General features: G+C 42.3%; 3 protein-coding genes across 7 annotated transcripts; all 3 read left to right on the top strand.

Annotated features, from left to right (window-relative positions):
* The first annotated feature begins 90 nt into the window (after nt 1-90).
* LOC112241491 (cytochrome b-c1 complex subunit 8) lies at nt 91-2,522 on the top strand. The gene is made up of 3 exons (XM_024409599.2): nt 91-234; nt 1,019-1,190; nt 2,361-2,522. Exons 2-3 carry the CDS (start codon nt 1,037-1,039, stop codon nt 2,453-2,455), a joined length of 249 nt encoding a protein of 82 aa, XP_024265367.1. The 5' UTR covers nt 91-234; nt 1,019-1,036; the 3' UTR covers nt 2,456-2,522.
* An 838-nt stretch (nt 2,523-3,360) lies between these two features.
* Nucleotides 3,361-20,664, top strand: LOC112241338 (heat shock 70 kDa protein 4-like). Of its 5 annotated transcripts, XM_042326054.1 has the most exons (20): nt 3,362-3,548; nt 3,688-3,794; nt 4,435-4,492; nt 4,893-5,033; nt 5,296-5,418; nt 6,015-6,114; nt 6,245-6,378; nt 6,632-6,876; nt 7,357-7,442; nt 7,608-7,759; nt 8,045-8,151; nt 8,277-8,410; nt 9,761-9,963; nt 10,309-10,407; nt 10,677-10,832; nt 11,061-11,186; nt 13,975-14,082; nt 17,411-17,530; nt 19,001-19,162; nt 19,677-20,664. In XM_042326054.1, exons 2-20 carry the CDS (start codon nt 3,688-3,690, stop codon nt 19,884-19,886), a joined length of 2,571 nt encoding a protein of 856 aa, XP_042181988.1. In that variant the 5' UTR covers nt 3,362-3,548; the 3' UTR covers nt 19,887-20,664. The 5 variants fall into 5 exon arrangements, with proteins under 5 accessions (XP_042181990.1, XP_042181988.1, XP_042181991.1 ...); XM_042326056.1 differs by having other exon boundaries at nt 3,361-3,794; nt 10,321-10,407; XM_042326057.1 differs by having other exon boundaries at nt 3,362-3,794; nt 7,357-7,433; nt 10,321-10,407.
* Nucleotides 20,665-21,215: 551 nt separating this feature from the next.
* On the top strand, nt 21,216-25,709 carry LOC112241453 (glucosamine-6-phosphate isomerase 1). The gene is made up of 6 exons (XM_024409565.2): nt 21,216-21,661; nt 23,484-23,585; nt 23,710-23,892; nt 24,377-24,561; nt 24,927-25,101; nt 25,333-25,709. The coding sequence occupies exons 1-6, from the start codon at nt 21,538-21,540 to the stop codon at nt 25,380-25,382; spliced, it is 819 nt and encodes a 272-aa protein (XP_024265333.1). The 5' UTR covers nt 21,216-21,537; the 3' UTR covers nt 25,383-25,709.
* The last annotated feature ends 99 nt before the right edge of the window (nt 25,710-25,808 follow it).

Below are 25,808 nucleotides of genomic sequence, written 5' to 3'. Positions count from 1 at the left end.
AATGTTGTAAACCGTGATTGACCACACACTCCAGCACAGTAGGTGGCGGCATGCACCTTTAACGTTTGCTTGTGGACCGCCAATATATCATAGAAGAAGAAAAGGAACGGAAGTTACGTAAGGCAACTTCTGCTCGTTGTTGAACCAATCCACAGTTTTTTTTTATTATAGCTCAGCGATCTAGGGCAGAGACCACACCAACAGCAATTATTCTGCGTCTTGAGAAGCAGTAAGGTAAGAGACACTGAAAGGTCAAGGTTTTGGGATTCATTTCACAATGTTAATCACTTGTATAAGTGTAATATAAGTGTATGTTCTTTTACGAAGTAAGAGTATCGTGCCATTTACACACCTTTTAAATCGTGGCGTGAATGTCAAGCAAGGTCTTCATGTTAGCTACTTGTGCTGGCTAGCTGGTTGCCCTCACTCTTGTACAATCTCCTTTTCTATCTAGCTAAGTTTTACCGTTTTCATATTTTATATTATCTCTCAGACACGAGTTTACCTGTCATAATATCAATCGGTGACTAAGTGACAGATGTCATCGAATGTATGGTGTTGATAACTTGGCTAACGCTTTAGTTAATGACATGTTTACCATCCAGTTGTGTTTGGAAATTAAGGAATCACGTCCAAACATGTCTAATCCAGTCTATTGACATTGAATTTTCGACTTCGAGCCAGGCCTAATCGCCCAACATCAGTGCCCGACCTCACTAGTACTTGTGGCTGAATGCAAGTCCCTGCAGCAATGTTCCAACATCTAGTGGAAAGCCTTCCCAGAAGAGTGGAGGCTGTTATAGCAGCAAAGGGGGGGACCAACTCCATAATAATGCCCATGATTTTGGAATGAGATGTTTGACAAGCAGGTGTCCACATACTTTTGGTCATGTAGTGTACCTCAATCCAGGGATGAGAAATTGCTTTAATGTCATTAATGCAAGTTGTGTGACGACTGCATTGCAAAATCTAAACTACTGCACCTTTTTCCCTCATCGATACTCTTTGGTAATTTCAGATCGTCTCTCTAGACACCATGGGTCGCCACTTTGGAGATTTGGCCAAGATCAGGCACGTGATCACCTACAGTCTGTCCCCCTTCGAGCAGAGGGCTTTCCCCAACTACTTCTCTAAAGGAATCCCCAACGTCTGGAGACGATTCACATCGTCTGTCTTCAAAGTTGCTCCACGTAAGTCCTCCCAGAGTTTACACGTTGCTTTCTGGGAAGAACCAGGCAGGATATTCCCATGTTATAAAACATCTCCATCCAAATTATGAATTATTTTTCTCTCTCCCCATTTTCAGATCTGTTCTAGTCTTGATAAATATGGCCTCATGTAGGCCAAATTAGACCCACATTAAATTATTTAATAAGATGAGGTCCAGGGGCATTCCATTGTGACAGCGTGGGAGATAAGTCATGGTCCAATGACTACCTGCTAGCAGCGTCTGAAGCTACATCCATAATTGGTAGAATGGTTCACATTGGCGAATCACCATTTGAATCGTTGAGCAGTGAACAAGAAACTATTAAATTCAGTTTAGAGGTGACTCCCTCACCAAATCTAAATATTGATTCCATGTCTTAGTCTCATTTTGCCCGCACAACAGTCTGTTTCACATCTGTTTGTCTTAATCTGCCTCACAATATGGGCACCATGCTGCCTCAGACAGGAAGTAGAGGAAACGTGCCTGCAAAACATTGGCATCCATATTAGGTTTTGATTTGGTCAGGGGGTAGGTATCTGAACTGGATTTAATATTTTCTTGTTCAGTGATTTAATTTATTTATTTTTATAAATATGTATTTAATTGGCAAGTCAGTTAAGAACAAATTATTTGCAATTAAGGCCAAACCTTCTAATCCGGACAATGCTGGGCCAATTGTACGCCGACCTATGGGACTCCTGATCACGGCCGGTTGTGATACAGCCCTGGATCGAACCAGTGTCTGTAGTGACTCCTTAGACTACTGCGCCACTCTCCAATCGGAACCATTCTACTGATTTTATGGATGTAGCTTCAGACTCTTCAGATGCTGCTAGCAGGTTGAAAGAATCTTCTCAATGTGTAGTCAGTTCCCTGTAGTTGGATAGCTGTGTAGGAGCTTTTAGACTGTTATATGCTTCCGAAAGCCATGTCGATTGCGACTTCGTCTACGAGAGTGGTGCTCTGAGGCACATTGTAAAGACCTCCCATTACAATTTCTGTCTGCCCATGTCTAGAATCTCTGACTCTTGGGATGTTTTAAATGGCCTAACTAAACATGCATTGCCTCTTGTCTCTTTCAGTGTATGCCTCCCGAGCCACATCCCTGTTTTCAGTCGCTAACCGTTCTTTTCCTCTTCTTCTTTTCCAGCAATGATCTGCATGTACCTGACATACACCTGGGGAAACCATGTCCACTCAGAAGGAAAGAGGAAGGTAGCTGCTGACTACGAGAATGAAGAGTGAAGAGTCCCCCCTCTTGTTTAAACCTTCACTGTATGTTTCGTCAATAAAGATAATATTTATCAGAGAAGTTATTTTTTTTCTTCCTGTTTGATACCACCTCACCTGGATATCTGGGATGAATGGTTTGCTGTCTTTCTGCCAGATAGGTCACAACGAAGAGATATAAATGAGTGACCAGTCATTTGTCACACAGTGTAAAGTTAAAGGTAATATTACACAGCAATGAGGGTACTGCTCAACACTGCTAACAGGTCTATATGAAATACTGAAGTATGTGATGTGGGCAATATCAGGCTACACCTACATAGTCTATATAAGAGTGTAACCGATGTGAAATGGCTAGCTAGCTAGCTAGCTAGTGGTGCGCGTTTTAATAGCGTTTTAATCGGTGACGTCACTCGCTCTGAGACCTTGAAGTAGTTGTTTCCCTTGGTCTGCAAGAGACGTGGCTTTTGTGGAGCGATGGGTAACGATGCTTCGAGGGTGACTTGTGTGCAGGTCCCTGGTTCGAGCCCGGGTAGGGGTGAGGAGGACGGAAAGCAAAACTGTTACAAGATCATTAATATCAAGTTTAATGCCATTGTAGTTCTAGACGGCAGTAACCGAAAGGTTGGTGGATCGAATCCCCAAGCTGGCGAGGTAAAAATCTGTCTTTCAGCCCCGAAACATTGCACTGTTCCTCGGTAAGCCGTAATTGTAAATAAGAATGTTCTGTTAACTGCCTAGTTTTAAAAAAAAAAAAGGGGCAAAAATGAACCCGAGGATGAACATTGAGTATTTCTTGAGTTAAATTTACCATAACATTTATTATAAAAAAAAGAAGAAAATTCAATATATTTGGTACCATGGAAAAATGTGTCACATGATCCAGAAAGGTCCATAGAATGAACCCAGATAGCATGAACAGTGTCAGTCTCTAGACATCCGCGTTGCCTCCCATACTTCTCAAATTGTCCGCCTATGGGTCTAGTTTTTCAGAAATATGCCATCATGCTCATGGGACTTTTATACTCCATGTTGAAGTGAACTTGTTCGAAGGCATCAACGATTTGCCGGCGAGAAGCGCACGCAGTTGCATCTTCATGAAACTAGGGTGGGGATAATGAATTAAACCAGCACGTACATTGATACATTCAGTTTGCGGTCTGGTCTGTTATATTTAGGAGTTAACTGTAAGACTATATTGTGCTTTTCCATAATATTATCTGTTTGTTGAGTAACATTTCGCGAAGATGTCTGTGGTAGGATTCGACGTCGGGTTTCTGAACTGCTATGTTGCGGTAGCTAGAGCCGGAGGAATAGAAACTGTAGCCAATGAATACAGCGATCGATGTACACCGTAAGTGACATTTTATATTTTGTGTGAGTTATTCTGCTTGTTGTGAATTGTACATTTTTCAACCGGTTTTACTTCTAAAGGAATTGAGAAACTAGAGGGATGAGAATAAATTTTGTGGCCTTGACAGACGGGGAGATGCGCTGTAACATTACCGGAGCAACTCGCCAACTAACGACCAGGGTTGCAACAGCACGTTGCTAGTTAGACCGGTCACCCCATGACTTGGGGGAAAAAAAACGAGCAATCGTTGTACTCTGTTTAGTTATTTTACTAATTAAACGATACGCCATTTGACTTTTGAAGCCTTAACTTGTATTCCTCACCTAACATCTTGAGTGTTTTCGAAGACAATAGAGGGTTAATTGTTGTCCCGACAATGGGGGGTTAATTTTTCAATAAAGTATGAATGGGCGCATGAATGCTACTTGGAGGAGGCCTGCAATCTCTTGACATCAGTGGACTTGTTCATAGGAATCATGTGTATTCTGACTTGTATTATTAGCCAGCTAATAAAACACATTTAGATGGGCAATTTTAATTCTACTGTGTTATCCTAGCTAGCGCTGTTATCTTATTAAGGCGAGCCCTGTGAAAACAGACAAACATTTTAGTGATGTTTATTCCGCTGTCATTCTTTCAGAGCATGCGTGTCATTTGGACCACGGAATCGATCTATTGGTGCAGCTGCAAAAAGCCAGGTATGTTTTGATAGAGGGCGACCTTTACTTGATTATTTATTTGATTAGTGACACATTGAGGGTGTGACTCTTCTAGCAAGTTCTATGGTTTTGTGCTTATGCATAGAAATAGGGATTTCATATCCAGGCCAATATATATTTACCAGATGTAACTGGTAAAAACAGAAGAGAAGATCGTTATACATTCATACCCTCAAAGGACTCTAAATAAAACCATGGGGTCAATTTTGGCCATTTTTTTTTCATATCTAAAGTATTTGATAAGGGATTTCAACTATTCCATAATTTATAATTGCTCCTTCCCCATTAGGTTGCAAATCATTAAATTACTTTTTTAATGTGAGATAATTATTTATTTTGCATAAAGCATTGTGTTCTTTCGCTGCTAATCTCATATCAGGTCGTCACAAACTGCAAGAACACAGTCCAAGGGTTCAAGAGATTTCATGGCCGGGCGTTTTCTGACCCGTACATCCAGAGTTTGAAATCCAGCCTGGTTTACGACCTGGCACAGATGCCTTCGGGCACCACTGGCATCAAGGTAAAGAGAGATAAGAGATCTGGCTGAAAGGGTGGGAAATATATGAATAGGCCTGATGGAGAGATGGGTCCCTTTTGATGATTAATAGATTACTCATCATCCTTGTCTAATCTGTAATCAAAAAAAAATATATTGGTTGTCTATCCATCTGTCTTTGCTGGAAAATACTTTCATGTGTTTATTCTGTATTGTACTCTACCTGTGTGAACCCTAAAATCAAGCAATCATTTACAATGACAACTGGTGTCTGTGTGTCCATTAGGTGATGTACATGGAGGAGGAGAAGGTGTTCAGCATTGAGCAGGTCACTGCCATGCTTCTGACCAAGATGAAGGAGACAGCTGAGCATGCACTAAAGAAACCCGTGGCTGACTGCGTTGTCTCTGTGAGTCAGTCATACTGCTGCAGCTCTAGAGAACAATACATTTCATAGCTGACAGATCTCCATAAGCCGGGACAAGTATGCTTTATTTGGTACACAGTTTACAGATTAATAGATCAGTACATGCAGACAGGACTGTTCTTATGTGATTATTATTATTTGACCCTGATGGTCATTTATGAACATTTGAACATCTTGGCCATGTTCAGTTATAATCTCCACCCGGCACAGCCAGAAGAGGACTGGTCACCCCTCATAGCCTGGTTCCTCTCTAGGTTTCTTCTCTAGGTTTTGGCCTTTCTAGGGAGTTTTTCCTAGCCATCGTGCTTCTACACTGTTTGGGGTTTTAGGCTGGGTTTCTGTACAGCACTTTCAGCTGATGTAAAAGAAGGGCTATACAAATACATTTGATTTGGATTTTTTTTAAATTTGAGTATCAATCTGCTGTGTGCTAGTGTGCACTGGGCGCTACACTTTACCAGAATGACCAGGAATTTGGTCACATGTTAACCTGAGTTTGGACAGTTAGACTAAAGACTAGATTTGGAATTGAGTTTCTACACCTGCTGAGTATTTGCATCCTATGTTATCCTCCCCAGGTCCCCTGCTACTACACGGACGCCGAGAGGAGATCAGTGGTGGACGCAGCACAGATCGCTGGACTCAACTGTCTGAGGCTCATGAATGAGACAACTGCAGGTATGGAGAGAGCTGTGTTGACCCCTAACAGAGTTACTGTAGCTATTTAACTCAACCACACCGTATTATTTGATATTAAGGTGATATGCTGTTTCATAATAAATCGTGATTATACCCATCTTTCTTACAGTGGCGTTGGCGTATGGGATCTACAAGCAGGACCTCCCTGCTCCAGAGGAAAAGCCCAGGATTGTGGTGTTTGTAGACATTGGACACTCTGGATACCAGACCTCTGTCTGTGCCTTCAACAAAGGCAAGCTGAAGGTGAGTGTCTTTTAATCAGGAGGCTATGGGGGTCATGCTAATTCTACAAATTTAAGAGTTTTTACTGAAATGTCCACAAAATAGTTACAGACAACTTCAATAACCTCTTGGCTATTAAACAAAACAAGTGCTATAGGGCCCAGAGTTGTTCTGGTCAGGTCTCATGGGCTCAGGGAAAAACTCCCGGCCCTCATAATACATTTTTGCTCATTTTCTTTAAAAAATATATAAATACCATTTTCTTTTCTCTCAGATCCTTGCGACGGCCTGCGACCCGGAGCTAGGCGGGAAGGACTTTGACGAGATGCTGGTGAGACACTTCTGTGAGGAGTTTGGGAAGAAGTACAAGCTGGATGTGAAGACCAAGCCCAGGGCTCTGGTCAGGCTCTACCAGGAGTGTGAGAAACTCAAGAAGCTGATGAGCGCTAACTCCTCAGACCTGCCCCTCAACATCGAGTGCTTTATGAACGACATTGACGTCTCTGGAAAACTCAACAGGTATAGTGTTTTGTGAGTCTGAGATTGTTGTAATCTCAATTGAGCACCTCCTTGATGTGTTCAACTGGTAAGTCTTACATGATCTACAGTACTAGATATGAGTCATTATTTTTTTGTCTTTGATGCAATTACCAAATGACAGTTATATTGTAAGTTTAGTGACACCTTAGAACACATTGTGGTCCTTGAAATCTAATGGCTTTATCACAGAAATGTGCATATTGATGATGCATACATGTAGGATTTAATTTGACTAGTTTCTTACAGCAGGAAAATAATCTTGCCACAACATAATTCATGGACATTATTTTTTGTCTGGGTTGATATATTTTTAGTTAGGGAAAATCAAGTCTGACATTTCTAATGGGATATTACAAACTTTTTAGGAGACTTAAAACCTTGAATGCACTATAAACATGTTTCCTGCAATAACAGGGTGATCAAATTAAGGTCCTATGTCTGCATCTGAATTTTATCTAGGGGTCAATTTGAGGAGATGTGTGCTGACGTTCTGGCCAGAGTGGAGGCACCACTGCACAACCTGATGGAGCAAGCCAGTGAGTATCGTAGGTTTGCATATAGCTTGCTTGAATCTTAGTACAGAATTTATCTTTGTATATAACATTGAGCATTATCTGTGTAGGCATTGACTATTGTCTTCATAGCATTGAGTTATGTCAGTAACTGTCAGGTCTAATTGGTGCCTTCCTTCCTGGTTCCTGTCCAATCAGAGCTTAAGAAGGAGGACATCTATGCGGTGGAAATAGTGGGCGGGGCCTCCCGTATCCCATCTGTCAAAGAAAGGATCAGCAAGTTCTTTGGGAAGGAGCTGAGCACCACCCTGAATGCTGATGAGGCTGTGGCCAGAGGATGTGCCCTGCAGGTCTGATGATCTCTGTTTCCCCCCCCTCCTGACCTTAACACACCCTTTGGATGGATATCCAGGATTAGCTTGCACAGCAAATTAAATAAGAAAACTAAAGTTAGCCTCCAAACGCTTCGTTTACTATTATATGTCAATATTGGAGTACTAATGTTCATGATTCCAATGTTTTGTAGATGTGATTCTTACCAGCAGACCCTAATTCATTGTTGATTTCTACTGGAATATGGTGATGGAATTATTGTTTGCCTCCCTGCTAAGAATATCCCCTGTCTGCCTCCTCAGTGTGCAATCCTGTCCCCTGCATTCAAAGTGCGTGAGTTCTCCATCACAGACGCAGTTGCTTACCCAATCTCTCTGAAATGGAACTCTGCTGCAGAGGAAGGCTTGAGGTAAACTACAATACATATGTTTAGTTAATTATCACCTTGATTTATATTATTTTTGTTTCTGATAGCTTCATTGTAGTTATTTTACTGCTAGTAAACTAGACTGTTATGTGTGTTATTCATTGTAGCGATTGCGAGGTATTCCCAAAGAACCATGCTGCGCCCTTCTCCAAAGTGTTGACTTTCTACCGGAGGGAACCTTTCTCTCTGGAAGCCTACTACAACACCCCCAACGAGCTGCCGTACCCCGACCCCACCATAGGTATGTACACGGCGTTGACTCCACTATGAACAACGCTCCTGTGGGTCCTTTTCTGTTTGAAAACAGTATCTTCTATAGAAACATAGTCAGTCATGCATCCTAGCAGCAGTATCTTCTATAGAAACATAGTCTGTCATGCATCCTAGCAGCAGTATCTTCTATAGAAACATAGTCTGTCATGCATCCTAGCAGCAGTATCTTCTATAGAAACATAGTCCGTCATGCATCCTAGCAGCAGTATCTTCTATAGAAACATAGTCTGTCATGCATCCTAGCAGCAGTATCTTCTATAGAAACATAGTCTGTCATGCATCCTAGCAGCAGTATCTTCTATAGAAACATAGTCCGTCATGCATCCTAGCAGCAGTATCTTCTATAGAAACATAGTCCGTCATGCATCCTAGCAGCAGTATCTTCTATAGAAACATAGTCCGTCATGCATCCTAGCAGCAGTATCTTCTATAGAAACATAGTCTGTCATGCATCCTAGCAGCAGTATCTTCTATAGAAACATAGTCCGTCATGCATCCTAGCAGCAGTATCTTCTATAGAAACATAGTCTGTCATGCATCCTAGCAGCAGTATCTTCTATAGAAACATAGTCAGTCATGCATCCTAGCAGCAGTATCTTCTATAGAAACATAGTCAGTCATGCATCCTAGCAGCAGTATCTTCTATAGAAACATAGTCTGTCATGCATCCTAGCAGCAGTATCTTCTATAGAAACATAGTCTGTCATGCATCCTAGCAGCAGTATCTTCTATAGAAACATAGTCAGTCATGCATCCTAGCAGCAGTATCTTCTATAGAAACATAGTCTGTCATGCATCCTAGCAGCAGTATCTTCTATAGAAACATAGTCAGTCATGCATCCAAGCAGCAGTATCTTCTATAGAAACATAGTCTGTCATGCATCCTAGCAGCAGTATCTTCTATAGAAACATAGTCAGTCATGCATCCTAGCAGCAGTATCTTCTATAGAAACATAGTCTGTCATGCATCCTAGCAGCAGTATCTTTTATAGAAACATAGTCAGTCATGCATCCTAGCAGCAGTATCTTTTATAGAAACATAGTCTGTCATGCATCCTAGCAGCAGTATCTTTTATAGAAACATAGTCTGTCATGCATCCTAGCAGCAGTATCTTTTCAAAAAGGCTTGTGGACTACAGTTTGCAATATGAAACTAACTGACTTGCCAATTCATTTTGTAAAAAAATAAATGTATAACTGTTTTTGCCAGTTTCCCCCTATGGACAATAAATTATAGGCCAGTTTGTCATTAGTTTTTCCTGTGAAATGTACCAACTGTGTGCCATTACCACCTTATTTCCTGTGTCCTTTCCTATAGGTCAGTTTGTGATCCAGAAGGTGGTGCCCCAGGCGTCTGGGGAGAGCTCCAAGGTCAAGGTGAAGGTGAGGGTCAACATCCACGGCATCTTCAGCGTCTCCTCAGCCTCGCTGGTGGAGGTCCAGAAGACCGAGGAAGGAGAGGAGCCCATGGACACAGAACAGCAGGCAACACCAGAGAAAGAGAAGGAGGAAGAGAAAGAGGTGGTTGTTAATAATCATATTCTTTCAAATTGAATATAGGATTTTAATTTTACCAAAGTGTCTTATTCAGTACACAGACAGGTCTTATTCAGTACACAGACAGGTCTTATTCAGTACACAGACAGGTCTTATTCAGTACACAGACAGGTCTTATTCAGTACACAGACAGTTAACTTTGTACATCATTGAAAGATGGGCCTACAAGTGCTCTATTAAAACATATCACCTGAGGAAGAGGAGGTTCAGTTAGGTACACTACTATATTGTGATGACACTGCTACCTGGAAGTCTGTCTGTCATTGGCCAAAGATGTGGTGTTAATGAAGTGACCTGCGCTCTCTGCAGGGCAACATGCAGACTGACCAGGATGAGACAAAGGCCCAAGGAGATGGACAGAAAGAGACAGAAGAGGAGAAGAAGCCGTCGGAGAATGAGGAAATGGAGGTAATATAGAATATTCCGTTTTATGTCCTGAGACGTTTGACATCTATGATCATGACTTTTATGGTAGTGGAGCACTGCAGTTTGTAGAGGCTTAGACAAAAATGAGTAGCCTGGTCCCAGATCAGTTTGTGTTGTCTTGCCAACGACCAGCTGACCAGACAGAACAAACCCATCTCGGAGCAGGCTGAAAAACTCTCACCAGGAGTGAAGAGCACTATTTTATGGATATTTAGTTTCAATGATGCGGTTTCCCACTCCTCTCTCCCCAGACTTCCCCAGAGGAGAGTAAGACAGAGAAGAAGTCTGACCAGCCTCCCCAGGCCAAGAAGCCCAAAGTCAAGACAAAAGTCTTGGAGCTTCCCATCGAGAACAGCCCTCAGTGGGAGCTGGCCGTCGACATGCTCAACCTCTTTGTAGAAAATGAGGTAATACATTATTATCTGACATCTGTGGATTGTTTTGTTCACCTATTGTGTTTCTCCTTACTGCTGTCCTCTGTTTCTTTTATCTCTGTCTGTTATGTCATTCTGTATTGTATTCATCAGGCTGTTGCTATATACTCGTCTTTGACATGTTTCTCTCTGTTTTGAGTCGTGCTTAAAAGAGTGTTCTATGGTAAATAGAAGTGGTTGATTTTTGTCTGGTTTCAACAGGGTAAAATGATCATGCAGGACAAGCTGGAGAAGGAGAGAAACGACGCTAAGAACTACGTGGAGGAGTATGTGTACGACATGAGGGACAAACTTCACGGCAGGCTGGAGAAATTCGTCAGTGAAGCTGTGAGTACTGTGGCTTTCTGTGGCACTTCCAACTGTCTGAAATTGGCTTCCCATGAAACACAAACATGTTCATTAAAGGGATACTTTGGGATTTCCACAAATTTTATTTTTATTTTACCTTTATTTAACTAGGCAAGTCAGTTAAGAACAAATTCTTATTTTCAATGACGGCCTAGGAACAGTGGGTTAACTGCCTGTTCAGGGGCAGAACGACAGATTTGTACCTTGTCAGCTCGGGGATTTGAACTTGCAACCTTTCGGTTACTATTCGGTTACTAGTCCAACGCTCTAACCACTAGGCTACCCTGCCACTCTGACTACTTCCCCGGAGTCAGATGAACTTATGGAAGTAGATAAATGGCTCAATGCCAAAATCCTGAAGTATCCCTTTAACAACAATATATAAAGGGCTTTTTATAGTACTGTACATCAGAATGGTCTTCTCTGTAATATGTTCACAATAGTATGTTGACTTTGACTGGTGTAGGATGGGGATACCCTGTCCTTAACTATGTTAATAACTGACTGGTGTAGGATGGGGATACCCTGCCCTTAACTAGGTTAATAACTGTCTGGTAGGATGGGGATACCCTGTCCTTAACTAGGTTAATAACTGTCTGGTAGGATGGGGATACCCTGTCCTTAACTATGTTAATAACTGTCTGGTGTAGGATGGGGATACCCTGTCCTTAACTATGTTAATAACTGTCTGGTGTAGGATGGGGATACCCTGTCCTTAACTAGGTTAATAACTGTCTGGTAGGATGGGGATACCCTGTCCTTAACTATGTTAATAACTGTCTGGTAGGATGGGGATACCCTGTCCTTAACTATGTTAATAACTGTCTGGTAGGATGGGGATACCCTGTCCTTAACTATGTTAATAACTGTCTGGTAGGATGGGGATACCCTGTCCTTAACTATGTTAATAACTGTCTGGTAGGATGGGGATACCCTGTCCTTAACTATGTTAATAACTGTCTGGTAGGATGGGGATACCCTGTCCTTAACTATGTTAATAACTGTCTGGTAGGATGGGGATACCCTGTCCTTAACTATGTTAATAACTGTCTGGTGTAGGATGGGGATACCCTGTCCTTAACTATGTTAATAACTGTCTGGTGTAGGATGGGGATACCCTGTCCTTAACTATGTTAATAACTGTCTGGTGTAGGATGGGGATACCCTGGTTAATAACTGTCTGGTGTAGGATGGGGATAGTCCTTAACTATGTTAATAACTGTCTGGTGTAGGATGGGGATACCCTGTCCTTAACTATGTTAATAACTGTCTGGTGTAGGATGGGGATACCCTGTCCTTAACTATGTTAATAACTGTCTGGTGTAGGATGGGGATACCCTGTCCTTAACTATGTTAATAACTGTCTGGTGTAGGATGGGGATACTAACTATGTTAATAACTGTCTGGTGTAGGATGGGGATACCCTGTCCTTAACTATGTTAATAACTGTCTGGTGTAGGATGGGGATACCCTGTCCTTAACTATGTTAATAACTGTCTGGTGTAGGATGGGGATACCCTGTCCTTAACTATGTTAATAACTGTCTGGTGTAGGATGGGGATACCCTCCTTAACTATGTTAATAACTGTCTGGTGTAGGATGGGGATACCCTGTCCTTAACTATGTTAATAACTGTCTGGTGTAGGATGGGGATACCCTGTCCTTAACTATGTTAATAACTGTCTGGTGTAGGATGGGGATACCCTGTCCTTAACTATGTTAATAACTGTCTGGTGTAGGATGGGGATACCCTGTCCTTAACTATGTTAATAACTGTCTGGTGTAGGATGGGGATACCCTGTCCTTAACTATGTTAATAACTGTCTGGTGTAGGATGGGGATACCCTGTCCTTAACTATGTTAATAACTGTCTGGTGTAGGATGGGGATACCCTGTCCTTAACTATGTTAATAACTGTCTGGTGTAGGATGGGGATACCCTGTCCTTAACTATGTTAATAACTGTCTGGTGTAGGATGGGGATACCCTGTCCTAACTATGTTAATAACTGTCTGGTGTAGGATGGGGATACCCTGTCCTTAACTATGTTAATAACTGTCTGGTGTAGGATGGGGATACCCTGTCCTTAACTATGTTAATAACTGTCTGGTGTAGGATGGGGATACCCTGTGAACTATGTTAATAACTGTCTGGTGTAGGATGGGGATACCCTGTCCTTAACTATGTTAATAACTGTCTGGTGTAGGATGGGGATACCCTGTCCTTTACTATGTTAATAACTGTCTGGTGTAGGATGGGGATACCCTGTCCTTAACTATGTTAATAACTGTCTGGTGTAGGATGGGGATACCCTGTCCTTAACTATGTTAATAACTGTCTGGTGTAGGATGGGGATACCCTGTCCTTAACTATGTTAATAACTGTCTGGTGTAGGATGGGGATACCCTGTCCTTAACTATGTTAATAACTGTCTGGTGTAGGATGGGGATACCCTGTCCTTAACTATGTTAATAACTGTCTGGTGTAGGATGGGGATACCCTGTCCTTAACTATGTTAATAACTGTCTGGTGTAGGATGGGGATACCCTGTCCTTAACTAGGTTAATAACTGTCTGGTAGGATGGGGATACCCTGTCCTTAACTGTATGTTTTTAACTGTCTGGTAGGATGGGGATACCCTGTCCTTAACTGTATGTTTTTAACTGTCTGGTAGGATGGGGATACCCTGTCCTTAACTGTATGTTTTTAACTGTCTGGTAGGATGGGGATACCCTGTCCTTAACTGTATGTTTTTAACTGTGTGGTAGGACCGGGATATCCTGTCATTACAACTGGAGGACACAGAGAACTGGCTGTATGAAGACGGAGAGGACCAACCTAAACAACAGTACATCGACAAACTGGCTGTGCTGAAGGTAACGCTTACACTGTTACTATAGTCCAGTTTCCCAGACCCTGATTAAACCTAGTCTGAGGTAATTCTTTCCGTTTATCATTATGCGTTGAGGTTTTTGTATCTCTCTCTCTCTTTACCGTACCTGCTGTCTTGACCTCTGAATGCTTGGCTATGCCAACTGCCATTTACTCCTGAGGTGCTGACCTGTTGTACCCTCTACAACCACTATGATTATTATTTGACCCTGCTGGTCATCTATGAACATTTGAACATCTTGAAGAACAATCTGCCCTTAATGACCACTTATAATCTTATAATCACTTATAATCACTTATAAGCACTTATAATCTCCACCTGGCACAGCCAGAAGAGGACTGGCCTCAGAGCCTGGTTCCTCTCCACCCGGCACAGCCAGAAGAGGACTGGCCTCAGAGCCTGGTTCCTCTCAAGGTTTCTTCCTCGGTTCCTACCTTTTCTAGGGAGTTTTTCCTAGACACCGTGCTTTTACATCTGCATTGCTTGCTGTTTGGGTTTCTGTATAAGCACTTTCTGAAATTAGCTGATGTAAAAAAAAGGCTTTATAAATTGATTTGATTGGTTGAAGCTTATCTCCCTACCATATCTAAGCCAATATGACACCAATGTCGATGAAAATTGACAAATCAACTTGATTGGAGGTTCACAACACACTCTCTGCCTCTCGCCATGAGCCGTCCTGCCGTTACAGAGAACCACATACCGGATCTTTAACAGGGTCATGAGCAATTGAGTTTGAAAGTGTTTTTTTGCTCCTACCTAGCTCAAATTCTAGGCGTTGGATTAAAACGAGACTATAGCTTCTGTCACGGTGCTGACTTTTGCCCAATGCCTGCAGCAAAAGCCTCTACCCCGTCTTCTGGCTGGGCAGAGTACTTTGGGACTTTAGTTACTTCGGTGTAACAAGGGCCTTGCCGTGCGGCCCTACCAACCCTTCTTTTTATTCGTAATGGCCCTTCGCGTGAGTTGGGTTTGTTCCTTCGTTCACGTTGTCACTCCCTTATTGTCCGGTCTAGTATGAGGCCTTGGATAGATATACTCCTATTTAAATATTATTAAGCGTTATGGATTCCTCCTATATTCCCTTACCCTCAAGTTATCTTTACCTATGTATATATCAATACCTAATAACAACTCCTAGTAGTTATTATGCTCGTCAGCTAGTAGTCACTCGGAAACTAGTATTGGTATATGTTTTGACTTTCTTAAAAATATATTATTGTCCACACAATGAAATATTCTTTAGTGCAATCACTTTAACCTATAACCAGGGTCACTTTCTGTTCAGTGAGAGTGTCAAAGGCGTTTGCTCTCCAGATCGTTAATCTGGTCTAGTTGTCAAAGTTTCAAGCTTTTATTAAGTCACTCTGTTTTTTGTCTTATACACATCATTACAATTCAATGGTTATACAGTTTCTCAATACAACAATAATGCTCAATCAATCCTTAATGCTTTAAGCTATGCCAGATAATATTGCAAAACTTTAAATGCGTTAACACTTCTAACAATATTGAAAAATAGTTCTAAGCCCCTAGCAAAAATAGTTCAATTACCTCAGCCCCTAAATTCTCAGCCCCTTGGTCTCTTTCCCGTATTCTCTCAGCCCCTCTCTTTCCCGGGTATTCTCTCAGCAGCTAGCCCCTTGGCGCCCCGTAGATTCTCTCAGCCCCTTGGTCTCTGCCCCGTAAATTCTAGCCCCTTGGTCTCTGCCCCGTATATCTTAATACACCCCTTACAACTCTGTGTATGGACTCAATATATTGTAACTGGTATTTTAATGTAACTGTTTTTGCTGTTTCTTGTATTGCCAATCACATCTGTACCTGATGTCTCACTGAGTGACTGCCACTTTGTCTGTATTCAAGAGGTGTTTAGACCTCTGTTTTTCGTAGACTCAGTCTCGGGATCACCAAGTTCAACCAAGTATATTCAGATAGTGATCCAATAAGTATATAGACAAAATAAGCCAATTTTAGAAATATTGTTCTTTTGTCTAACAAAACGAGTATAGTGCAATAGTAAATTTACCTGTGATGATTCTCCATATGAAGTCTGTCTCATATGTTAACGAGGATCATACTGTCTTATGATCTCTGTTCTCTTTATATATCTTTTTAAAGGGGAAGTTCCCACAGGGGCTGTAGACCTACGTAATCTTAGGCCTGTGTGTTAAACGGAAGCTTCCTATTATTACCCTTTAAGGTCATGCACTACTGACTCTCACATTGCTGCTTCCGTGTTACTGTTGGCTGATTCTACTCAATCATACCAGCTGGTTGTTTCTACCACTGGAGGTGGCGTAGGAGGTATGTCAAGCGTCAGCTGGGAGAAGTCTATGATAGGTATCTCCTCTGCTTCTCCCTGTTGTCCAGTTTCCGCAGGTGCGGTCCATGGTTCCATGAGGTCCCGTGAATGTCCTGTGTTGTGGTCCCCATTGCTTGATGGAGTGGGCAGATTCTTTTCATCTCTTGTCACACTTCCATACAGTGACCGTTTGATTTAAAAATATTTTTTGAATTGACTTAGAAACTGTTGCACCAACAAACTATTACATAATGTATTTCTCTCACGTGCACATTTCCATCCATTAATAAGAACCAAAGAGGTGCTATTTTTTTTGTTTTTTTTGTAGCATTTCTGACAATGCTAATAGATTTTCAGTCGAATCTCAGAATTCAATCTAACTCTGTTGCTCGGCAACAACACAGCTGCTGCTGCCTGCAACAGGCTGCCAGACATGAAAGTAGCTGAGGACTAAACTAGGCTACTATAGATAACTAGCTATGTGGTGGTATTCAAGCTGAGGTTAAACAATCAATGCAAACATATATATATATTTTTGATTAGCTACGTAGCTAAAGTTTACCTAGTCTGTTTGAGAAGGTTTGAATGCTAAGCATCCTGCATACAGGTTGTTTGATGTTCAATAGACCAACACAGATACTCTAGTAGGTCAAAGCTGAATGCTGGAAAACCTTGGTAGAGCATGGGTGGAGGAGGCATTGTGGTGCTCATGTGACTTTCCTTTCTTTTTTCAGACCAATGCTTACTTCTCACTTAAAATTGTATTTTATTTTTTGTCATTGTGAGTTAAAGTTCTGTCAAGTCAATTGTGTGTTCTGCAAATTTCTGTTACATTTCGACGATGTCAGATGAAAGTCGCATCACCAAAGTTTGAAAAATGAGTTTCATTTCTGTGTCGCTGACGCTCTCTGAAAATGCCTAGCCTTCCTCAGTCTAGTTCTCAACACAGTTCAAATGGGTCAGATTAGCCAATGTGTCTGACACGAGTGTCGTCTGCTGTCTCCAGAAACTGGGCCAGCCTATCCAGGAGAGGTACATGGAGTCAGAGGAAAGACCCAGAGCCTTCGATGACATGGGGAAACAGATCCAGATGTACATGAAGATCGTTGAAGCTTATAAAACCAAGGTACCCCTGCCCTTATACAGCCATGGTTCTCCTGCCCCTTATACAGCCAAGGTTCCGTAGCCCTTATACAGCCATGGTTCTCCTGCCCCTTATACAGCCAAGGTTCCGTAGCCCTTATACAGCCATGGTTCTCCTGCCCCTTATACAGCCAAGGTTCCGTAGCCCTTATACAGCCATGGTTCTCCTGCCCCTTATACAGCCAAGGTTCCGTAGCCCTTATACAGCCATGGTTCTCCTGCCCCTTATACAGCCAAGGTTCCGTAGCCCTTATACAGCCAAGGTTCCGTAGCCCTTATACAGCCATGGTTCTCCTGCCCCTTATACAGCCAAGGTTCTGTAGCCCTTATACAGCCAAGGTTCCGTAGCCCTTATACAGCCAAGGTTCCGTAGCCCTTATACAGCCAAGGTTCCGTAGCCCTTATACAGCCAAGGTTCCGTAGCCCTTATACAGCCAAGGTTCCGTAGCCCTTATACAGCCAAGGTTCCGTAGCCCTTATACAGCCAAGGTTCCGTAGCCCTTATACAGCCAAGGTTCCGTAGCCCTTATACAGCCATGGTTCTCCTGCCCCTTATACAGCCAAGGTTCCGTAGCCCTTATACAGCCAAGGTTCCGTAGCCCTTATACAGCCAAGGTTCCGTAGCCCTTATACAGCCAAGGTTCCGTAGCCCTTATACAGCCAAGGTTCCGTAGCCCTTATACAGCCAAGGTTCCGTAGCCCTTATACAGCCAAGGTTCCGCAGCCCTTATACAGCCAAGGTTCCGCTGCCCCAGAGTTGTAGAAGTAACCTGATACATTTTGATCATAATGCCCCACAGAACAACAACAACAATCATTCTAAGCCATTGCAAATATCAGAAGTTGAGAATGGTTGCATTTCAGCAATGACCAAATGTGTATTGTATTATGCTACTAAATGGATATAAACTTTATTATTATTATTATTACTGGACTGCTACAATGGACGACATCTTTATTCTTTGCGTACCCCAGGAGGAGCAGGTACGACTGATAAATCGTAGAAATACTACTAGTAGAAATGTAGTATAGTACAGTCGTTAATGCTAGAATGCACCATTGTCAAACGTCAGATGGCGACCCTCGACCCTCAGTGCGGAATCGATGCACTATCTGACGTAAGGCAATGAGAATACACAAGACTAGTTCTGTTAAAATGCAGTCCAGTTCACCAATCGTATCCTATTACTTCCTACAGATACCTTCATATTCCAGTGTAGCAAGTTTAAAAAATATTCACAGCAATTCTAAAACCATTTGCAGATATCCCAAAGCTGTAAAAGCAGTTCGTAGTTCCATTTCAGAAACTGACCAAATATGTATGTAATATACATGTTACACTTTGTTACAAAAGACTACATCTTGGGGTTTGAGGGGGCCGATATCAGAAGTTGTCTTTCAGGAATGAACAAATGTGTCAGACGGTTTCTTGACTTGTCTTTCCATCCCCCAGGAAGAGCAGTATGATCATCTGGACCAGGAAGAAATCAACAAGGTGGATAAGATGGTGAATGATGCCATGATCTGGATGAACAGCAAGATGAACCAGCAGAGTAAACTGAGCTTGACTGTGGAGCCTGCTGTTAAAGTCCGAGAGATACAGGACAAGACTAAGGTGAGACTCTCTACAGTACGGTGAGACTCTCTACAGTACGGTGAGACTCTCTACAGTACGGCTCACTCACTACAGTACGGTGAGACTCTCTACAGTACGGCTCACAAATCAGACTTAAATCTTGTGAAGTTAGATTTGTTTTGGTTTGTTGCATTGAAGAGGGGCTGATATAACGTTGATTAGATCACAGAAAAAAATGTTGAGCTATATAGTGCAAACTAATGGGGTGGACTCAGTGAAGTTCAATGTCTTGCATCTCTGCCCCGCATGGCATTTCTTCTGCGCGGCGTTCCTGTATGAAGTGCGCAGGCGGGCACATGTGCAGATTCGAGGGAACGTTGCTTGCAACCAAGCTGTACTGTGAATAATATTGCATTTTAGTCATTAATATCATTATACTATTGTAATAATGCATGCCAGCCTTCTGCTTCTCATCCAACTCAACATTACTTACACATGATCCTGTGATATGCTTGTAAAGTTATTCATAACATTCACTCTTCCCCCTCAATAGGAGCTGTACTCCACCTGCAACCCCATCGTGACCAAGCCCAAGCCCAAGGTGGAACTGCCTAAGGAAGACAAGGCAGGGGAGCAGAATGGACCAGTCAACGGCCAGGAGAAAGCCCCAGCAGAGGGCACCGAGAAGGGGGCCGCCGACAGCACAGGCAACCCTCCCTCCACGGAATCCACCAACCCTAGACCTGACATGGACCTTGACTAAGCAGACGGACAAGCAGCAACCAGTGTCTCCTCTACCAGGGGCTGTGTCTTCATTTGAGAGTAGTCTCCTTCACATGTTTCCTTGTCGTCTTCCCCTTTCAGATCTGATAGGACTGGATAGATGAGTTCAACAAAAGAAACAACAACAAAAAACTCTCCCTGCATGGTCTACCAAAAGGCATGCTGGATATATTAACTACAGGACTGTAGCACATTGCTCACGTCTTATCTAGCTTGTCAGATCTGTTGCGGTCAGGAAGGAATTAACCAAGGCAGCAAGGGAAGGAGGCAAAGGCAGGAATGAGACGCTGCCCAGATGTACCAGAGCTGCTAGTGAAGTGTAAACTCCTTGCTTGTCTCAAATGGCATCCTATTCACTATATAGTGCACTACTTCCCATTCACTATATAGTGCACTACTTCCTATTCACTCTATAGTGCACTACTTTTGGCCAGAGACCCTATATGGCCCTGATTTAAAAAAATAGTGTACTATATAGGGAATTGGTGCCATGATGTTGCCATTCACTCCACTTGTCAATGCAGGCAGCATTCTGTAATTTCGGCACATTGACCCCAGTACCTGATGATGGTGTATTTCTGCAGCCAATAGCATGTCCATTCTTTTTTGTTTTGCTGAAATAAAATTGAAAGAACCAACTGCAATAAGCCTGTTTGACGATGAGCGCTGTATCATGGTATTTATTTCTGTTTTGTGCTCTCTGTAACTGTTCCGGGTCATTGTCACAATTTAAGTTCTAATAAAGTTATTGAAAACAGCTTCACGAGGCCCTTATTTCAACATTCTAGAGGAATGCAGTTTCATTCTCACAGGTTTTGACTGAAACGACTCAATATCGCCACCTGGGCTATATAATGACTGTATGGCTATCTAAAGACGTTTGTATTACCCCCTAATTTCTTATGCCATTAATGAAAAATGAATCTCATCTGTCAAAAAAACTGGACTGCACTTATTCAGGATAATACGCTACTTTAATGATAAGCTAATGTACTATTACACACTTCAAGAAGACCTATTCATCCCAATTAACATACAGCGTTCCAATCTGAAAACAAGGCGTTCGCTAGAGCTTGTCCAGCTCCGGTTCGTGCCTGCATGCGGTAAATTGGTTAATGCCTTTGTTTTTCATTTACTCTCGCCACAAAATAAGATGGTAGTACAATCTACGTCACTACAGACCCTGATTCGATTCCAGGCTGTATCACAACCGGCCGTGATTCGGAGTCCCATATAGGGCGGTGCACAATTGGCCCAGCCTCGTTAGGGTTTGGCCGGGGTAGGCCGTCATTGTAAATAACAATTTGTTCTTAACTGCCTTGCCTAGTTAAATAAAATAAAAATTAAACGAACGTTACCATCGGCCTCTTTTGGATATGCACGATAACGTTTTCAAGTAAAGTGGTTTCAACATTTGCATTCCATTCATAGCGCGGACAATGCGTAGTATAGTTTGATTTGGTCTACTTCCCCCCTTCAATTCACGTAGGGAAACTTTAGTACATCTTCCGGCTGCAAGTGCTCACATTTTATGAGTCTAAAGTCTGCTTTAGGTGGAGAACAAAAATAGCCTCAAGAGTAGTTCGTCCTTGTACATTAACACTATCCAAGTTTGCATTTAACTCAGGACCATGAAGCTGATCATCCTGAATGATTATGACCAAGTTGGTGAGTGGGCTGCCAAGTACATCAGGAATAAAATCATTAACTTCAACCCTGGACCAGACAGATTCTTCATTTTAGGACTCCCCACGGGTAAGCAAGCTGTTGATTCTACAGTGCACGCCCTCCTTTCCTTTGTACAATTAATGTTGCGCTTATAATAATTGTGTCAAATGTGTAAAACAAACAGATTACCGACCATTTCGAATCCCACCGTACCTTCTCCGCTATGCAATCTGGTTTCAGAGCTGGTCATGGGTGCACCTCAGCCACGCTCAAGGTTCTAAACGACATCATAACCGCCATTGATAAGAGACATTACTGTGCAGCCGTATTCATTGACCTGGCCAAGGCTTTCGACTCTGTCAATCACCACATTCTTATTGGCAGACTCGACAGCCTTGGTTTCTCAAATGATTGCCTCGCCTGGTTTACCAACTACTTCTCTGATAGAGTTCAGTGTGTCAAATCGGAGGGCCTGTTGTCCGGACCTCTGGCAGTCTCTATGGGGGTGCCACAGGGTTCAATTCTCAGGCCGACTCTCTTCTCTGTATACATCAATGATGTTGCTCTTGCTGCTGGTGATTCTCTGATCCACCTCTATGCAGACGACACCATTCTGTATACTTCTAGCCCCTCTTTGGACACTGTTAACCTCCAGGCGAGCTTCAATGCCATACAACTCTACTTCCGTGGCCTCCAACTGCTCTTAAACGCAAGTAAAACTAAATGCATGCTACTCAATCGATCACTGCCCGCACCTGCTCGCCCGTCCAGCATCACTACTCTGGACAGTTCTGACTTAGAATACGTGGACAACTACAAACACCTGGGTGTCTGGTTAGACACTAAACTCTCCTTCCAGACTCACATTAAGCATCTCCAATCCAAAATTGAATCTAGAATTGGCTTCCTATATCGCAACAAAGCATCCTTCACTCATGCTGCCAAACATACCCTCGTAAAACTGACCATCCTACCGATCCTCGACTTGGGTGATGTCATCTATAAAATAGCCTCCAACACTCTACTCAGCAAACTGGATGCAGTCTATCACAGTGCCATCTGTTTTGTCACCAAAGCCCCATACACTACCCACCATTGCGACCTGTACGCTCTCGTTGGTTAGACCTCGCTTCATACTCGTCGTCAAACCCACTGGCTACAGGTTATCTACAAGTCTCAGCTAGGTAAAGCCCCGCCTTATCTCAGCTCACTGGTCACCATAGCAGCACCCACTCGTAGCTCGCACTCCAGCAGGTATATCTCACTGGTCACCCCCAAAGCCAATTCCTCCTTTGGTTGTCTTTCCATCCAGTTCTCTGCTGCCAATGACTGGAACAAACTTAAAAAATCTCTGAAGCTGGAGACTCACATCTCCCTCACTAGCTTTAAGCACCAGCTTTCAGAGCAGCTCACAGATCACTGCACCTGTACATAGCCCATCTGTAAACAGCCCATCTACCTACCTCATCCCCGTACTGTATTTATTTATTTATCTTGCTCCTTTGCACCCCAGTATCTCTACTTGCACATTCATCTTCTGCACATCTACCATTCCAGTGTTTAATTGTTATATTGTAATTACTTCGCCACCATGGCCTATTTATTGTCTTAACTTACCTCATTTGCACTCACTGTATATAGACTTATTGACTGTGTTTAGTTTATTCCATGTGTAACTCTGTGTTGTTGGATGTGTCGAACTGCTATGCTTTATCTTGGCCAGGTTGCAGTTGCAAATAAGAACTTGTTCTCAACTAGCCTACCTGGTTAAATAAAGGTGAAATAAAAACAATTAAAAAGTCTGTATAAAGACATCAACATTGATTTATTTGACGTGTAAAACTACAGATATTTTTTGTTGAAAAAGCAATGCATATTAACCATAATTATTCCCCATTGTACACTCCAGGAGGTACTCCTCTGGGATGCTATAAGAAGCTGATTGAGTTTTATAAGAAAGGAGAGATCTCTTTCAAGTATGTCAAAACATTCAACATGGATGAGTATGTGGGTACGCTTCACCTTTGCAATACTTCTCTATTTCACCTATTTCTACACCATACAGTATCAACATTCTCACAGCATGAGAAGCCATACAAAACTGTGATCCCTGTTTTAAAAAAAAAATCTTGCAGGTATTCCTAGGAATCACCCAGAGAGCTACCATTCCTTCATGTGGAATAATCTCTTCAAGCACATTGACATCAAATCGGAGAACACCCATATTCTGGATGGCAACGCTGCCAACCTTGTAGAGGAGTGTGATTCCTTTGAGAAGGAGATCAAAGCAGCTGGAGGAATTGACCTCTTTGTTGGAGGTAGGTAGGGAGGACAATGATAGGATTGAATTTAGTATATTGATTCTATTTAATCTACTACATTCTAAAGTTGCTGTGGCTTTATCTTGGCCAGGTTGCAGTTGCAAGGTAGGTAGGGAGGACAATGATAGGATGGAATTTAGTATATTGATTCTATTTAATCTACTACATTCTAAAGTTGCTGTGGCAATTGATCTCTTTGTTGGAGGTAGGTAGGATAACAGTGATGATGTCAAACGACACAATAGCAACTGCTCAATCAAACAGGCAGACACACCCATGCTGGATTTAAATGAGAAGTTCCTAGTCTTGTTCTAACATTGTTGCATCATAAAAATATGTTTTTGTATTGTGTGGCACATACTTTTTCAAAGACATTGTTGAAGAAGCTAAGAAACACCACAAACACAAATCAGTTCAGGAAACAACACATAGAAAAAAGAAATACCAAAATCCAACAAATGTAACCCACCCTGTCTGTCAGGTATTGGACCGGATGGCCACATTGCCTTCAACGAGCCAGGCTCCAGTCTATTGTCCAGGACCAGAGTGAAGACCCTGGCTCAGGACACCATCCTGGCCAACGCACGCTTCTTTGACGGAGATCTGTCTAAAGTACCCACCATGGCTCTGACTGTGGGAGTGGCCACTGTCATGGACGCCAGAGAGGTTAGAGATGATTTCAAGATGTCTGTCTCGGCCTTTTGTTTCTGGTCTGTCTTCTCTTGTAACTTATTTTGCATGGACAACTGGTCCCATTACAACTCCTATACTTATTAAATGATGATATAATGAGGCTGTAACACATAGCCTTACGATGTCCCCCAAATACTTTTACTGCTTTATTGTAACAATGTAATGACGGTCTATAGCAATGTAATGACGGTCTATAGCAATGTAATGACGGTCTATAGCAATGTAATGACGGTCTAGAGCAATGTAATGACGGTCTAGAGCAATGTAATGACAGTCTAGAGCAATGTAATAACGGTTTATAAGATGATAATAATACATGATCTCCTTAATGTCTCCAGGTCATGATTCTCATCACGGGAGTACACAAAGCGTTCGCCCTGTACAAGGCCATAGAGGAAGGGGTGAACCACATGTGGACGGTGTCGGCCTTTCAGCAGCACCCTCAGACTGTGTTTGTGTGTGACGAGGATGCTACCCTGGAACTGAGGGTTAAAACTGTCAAGTACTTCCGAGGTGAGGGTCTACTTACTTACTAAAGGACTTGGTCCTCACAGTTCATTTCCTTCTTATGCTGCCTGCATGGCTTAGGAACTAGTGCTTCATCAGTTTCCAAATTCATTGTGTTTTGTTTTATTATTGGCCTGGGAGGGATACATTATTTTCTTCAATTAAACCATAATTGGAACATAATTGTGAATAAAGTGGACATCTGACTCACTTGACCTATTGTTATTTCTCCTACAGGGATGATGCATGTGCACAACAAGTTGGTGGATCCACTGCCTCCTAAGTAAGACGAGGGAGTCACAAAAACATCTGTAAACCTGCAATAACCAAGAGAACTGATGCCATACTCCTCTGGATATGACAGCCGCCAAGGGTGGATGATCAATTGTGTGTGTTGTACTGTGGTTTATCTCAAGTTACATTTTATGTAACATAATAGTAAACCTACTTGTAGTGGGCTACATTGAGTACATTGATTATAGACCATAAATCAGTGTGATGTGACATCACTGACAATTCAAGTTTCTTAGCTACATTGTTCAATTTTTAATACAAACTTGACTTTGCATGTATTTCAATGAGAGTTATTTGAATAAAATAACTTTGACAATGAATCTATATTTGTTACATATTCGTTTCATTGTAGTTTAGCGGTGCTCTGGTGATTTCGGCAAATCGTGAGATCGTAGTTGTCTAGGATAATCCTGACAGTT

Source organism: Oncorhynchus tshawytscha, linkage group LG08 (genome assembly GCF_018296145.1).
Source record: "Oncorhynchus tshawytscha isolate Ot180627B linkage group LG08, Otsh_v2.0, whole genome shotgun sequence".
NCBI lineage: Eukaryota > Metazoa > Chordata > Actinopteri > Salmoniformes > Salmonidae > Oncorhynchus > Oncorhynchus tshawytscha.
This window is presented reverse-complemented; position numbering and strand designations above follow the sequence as displayed.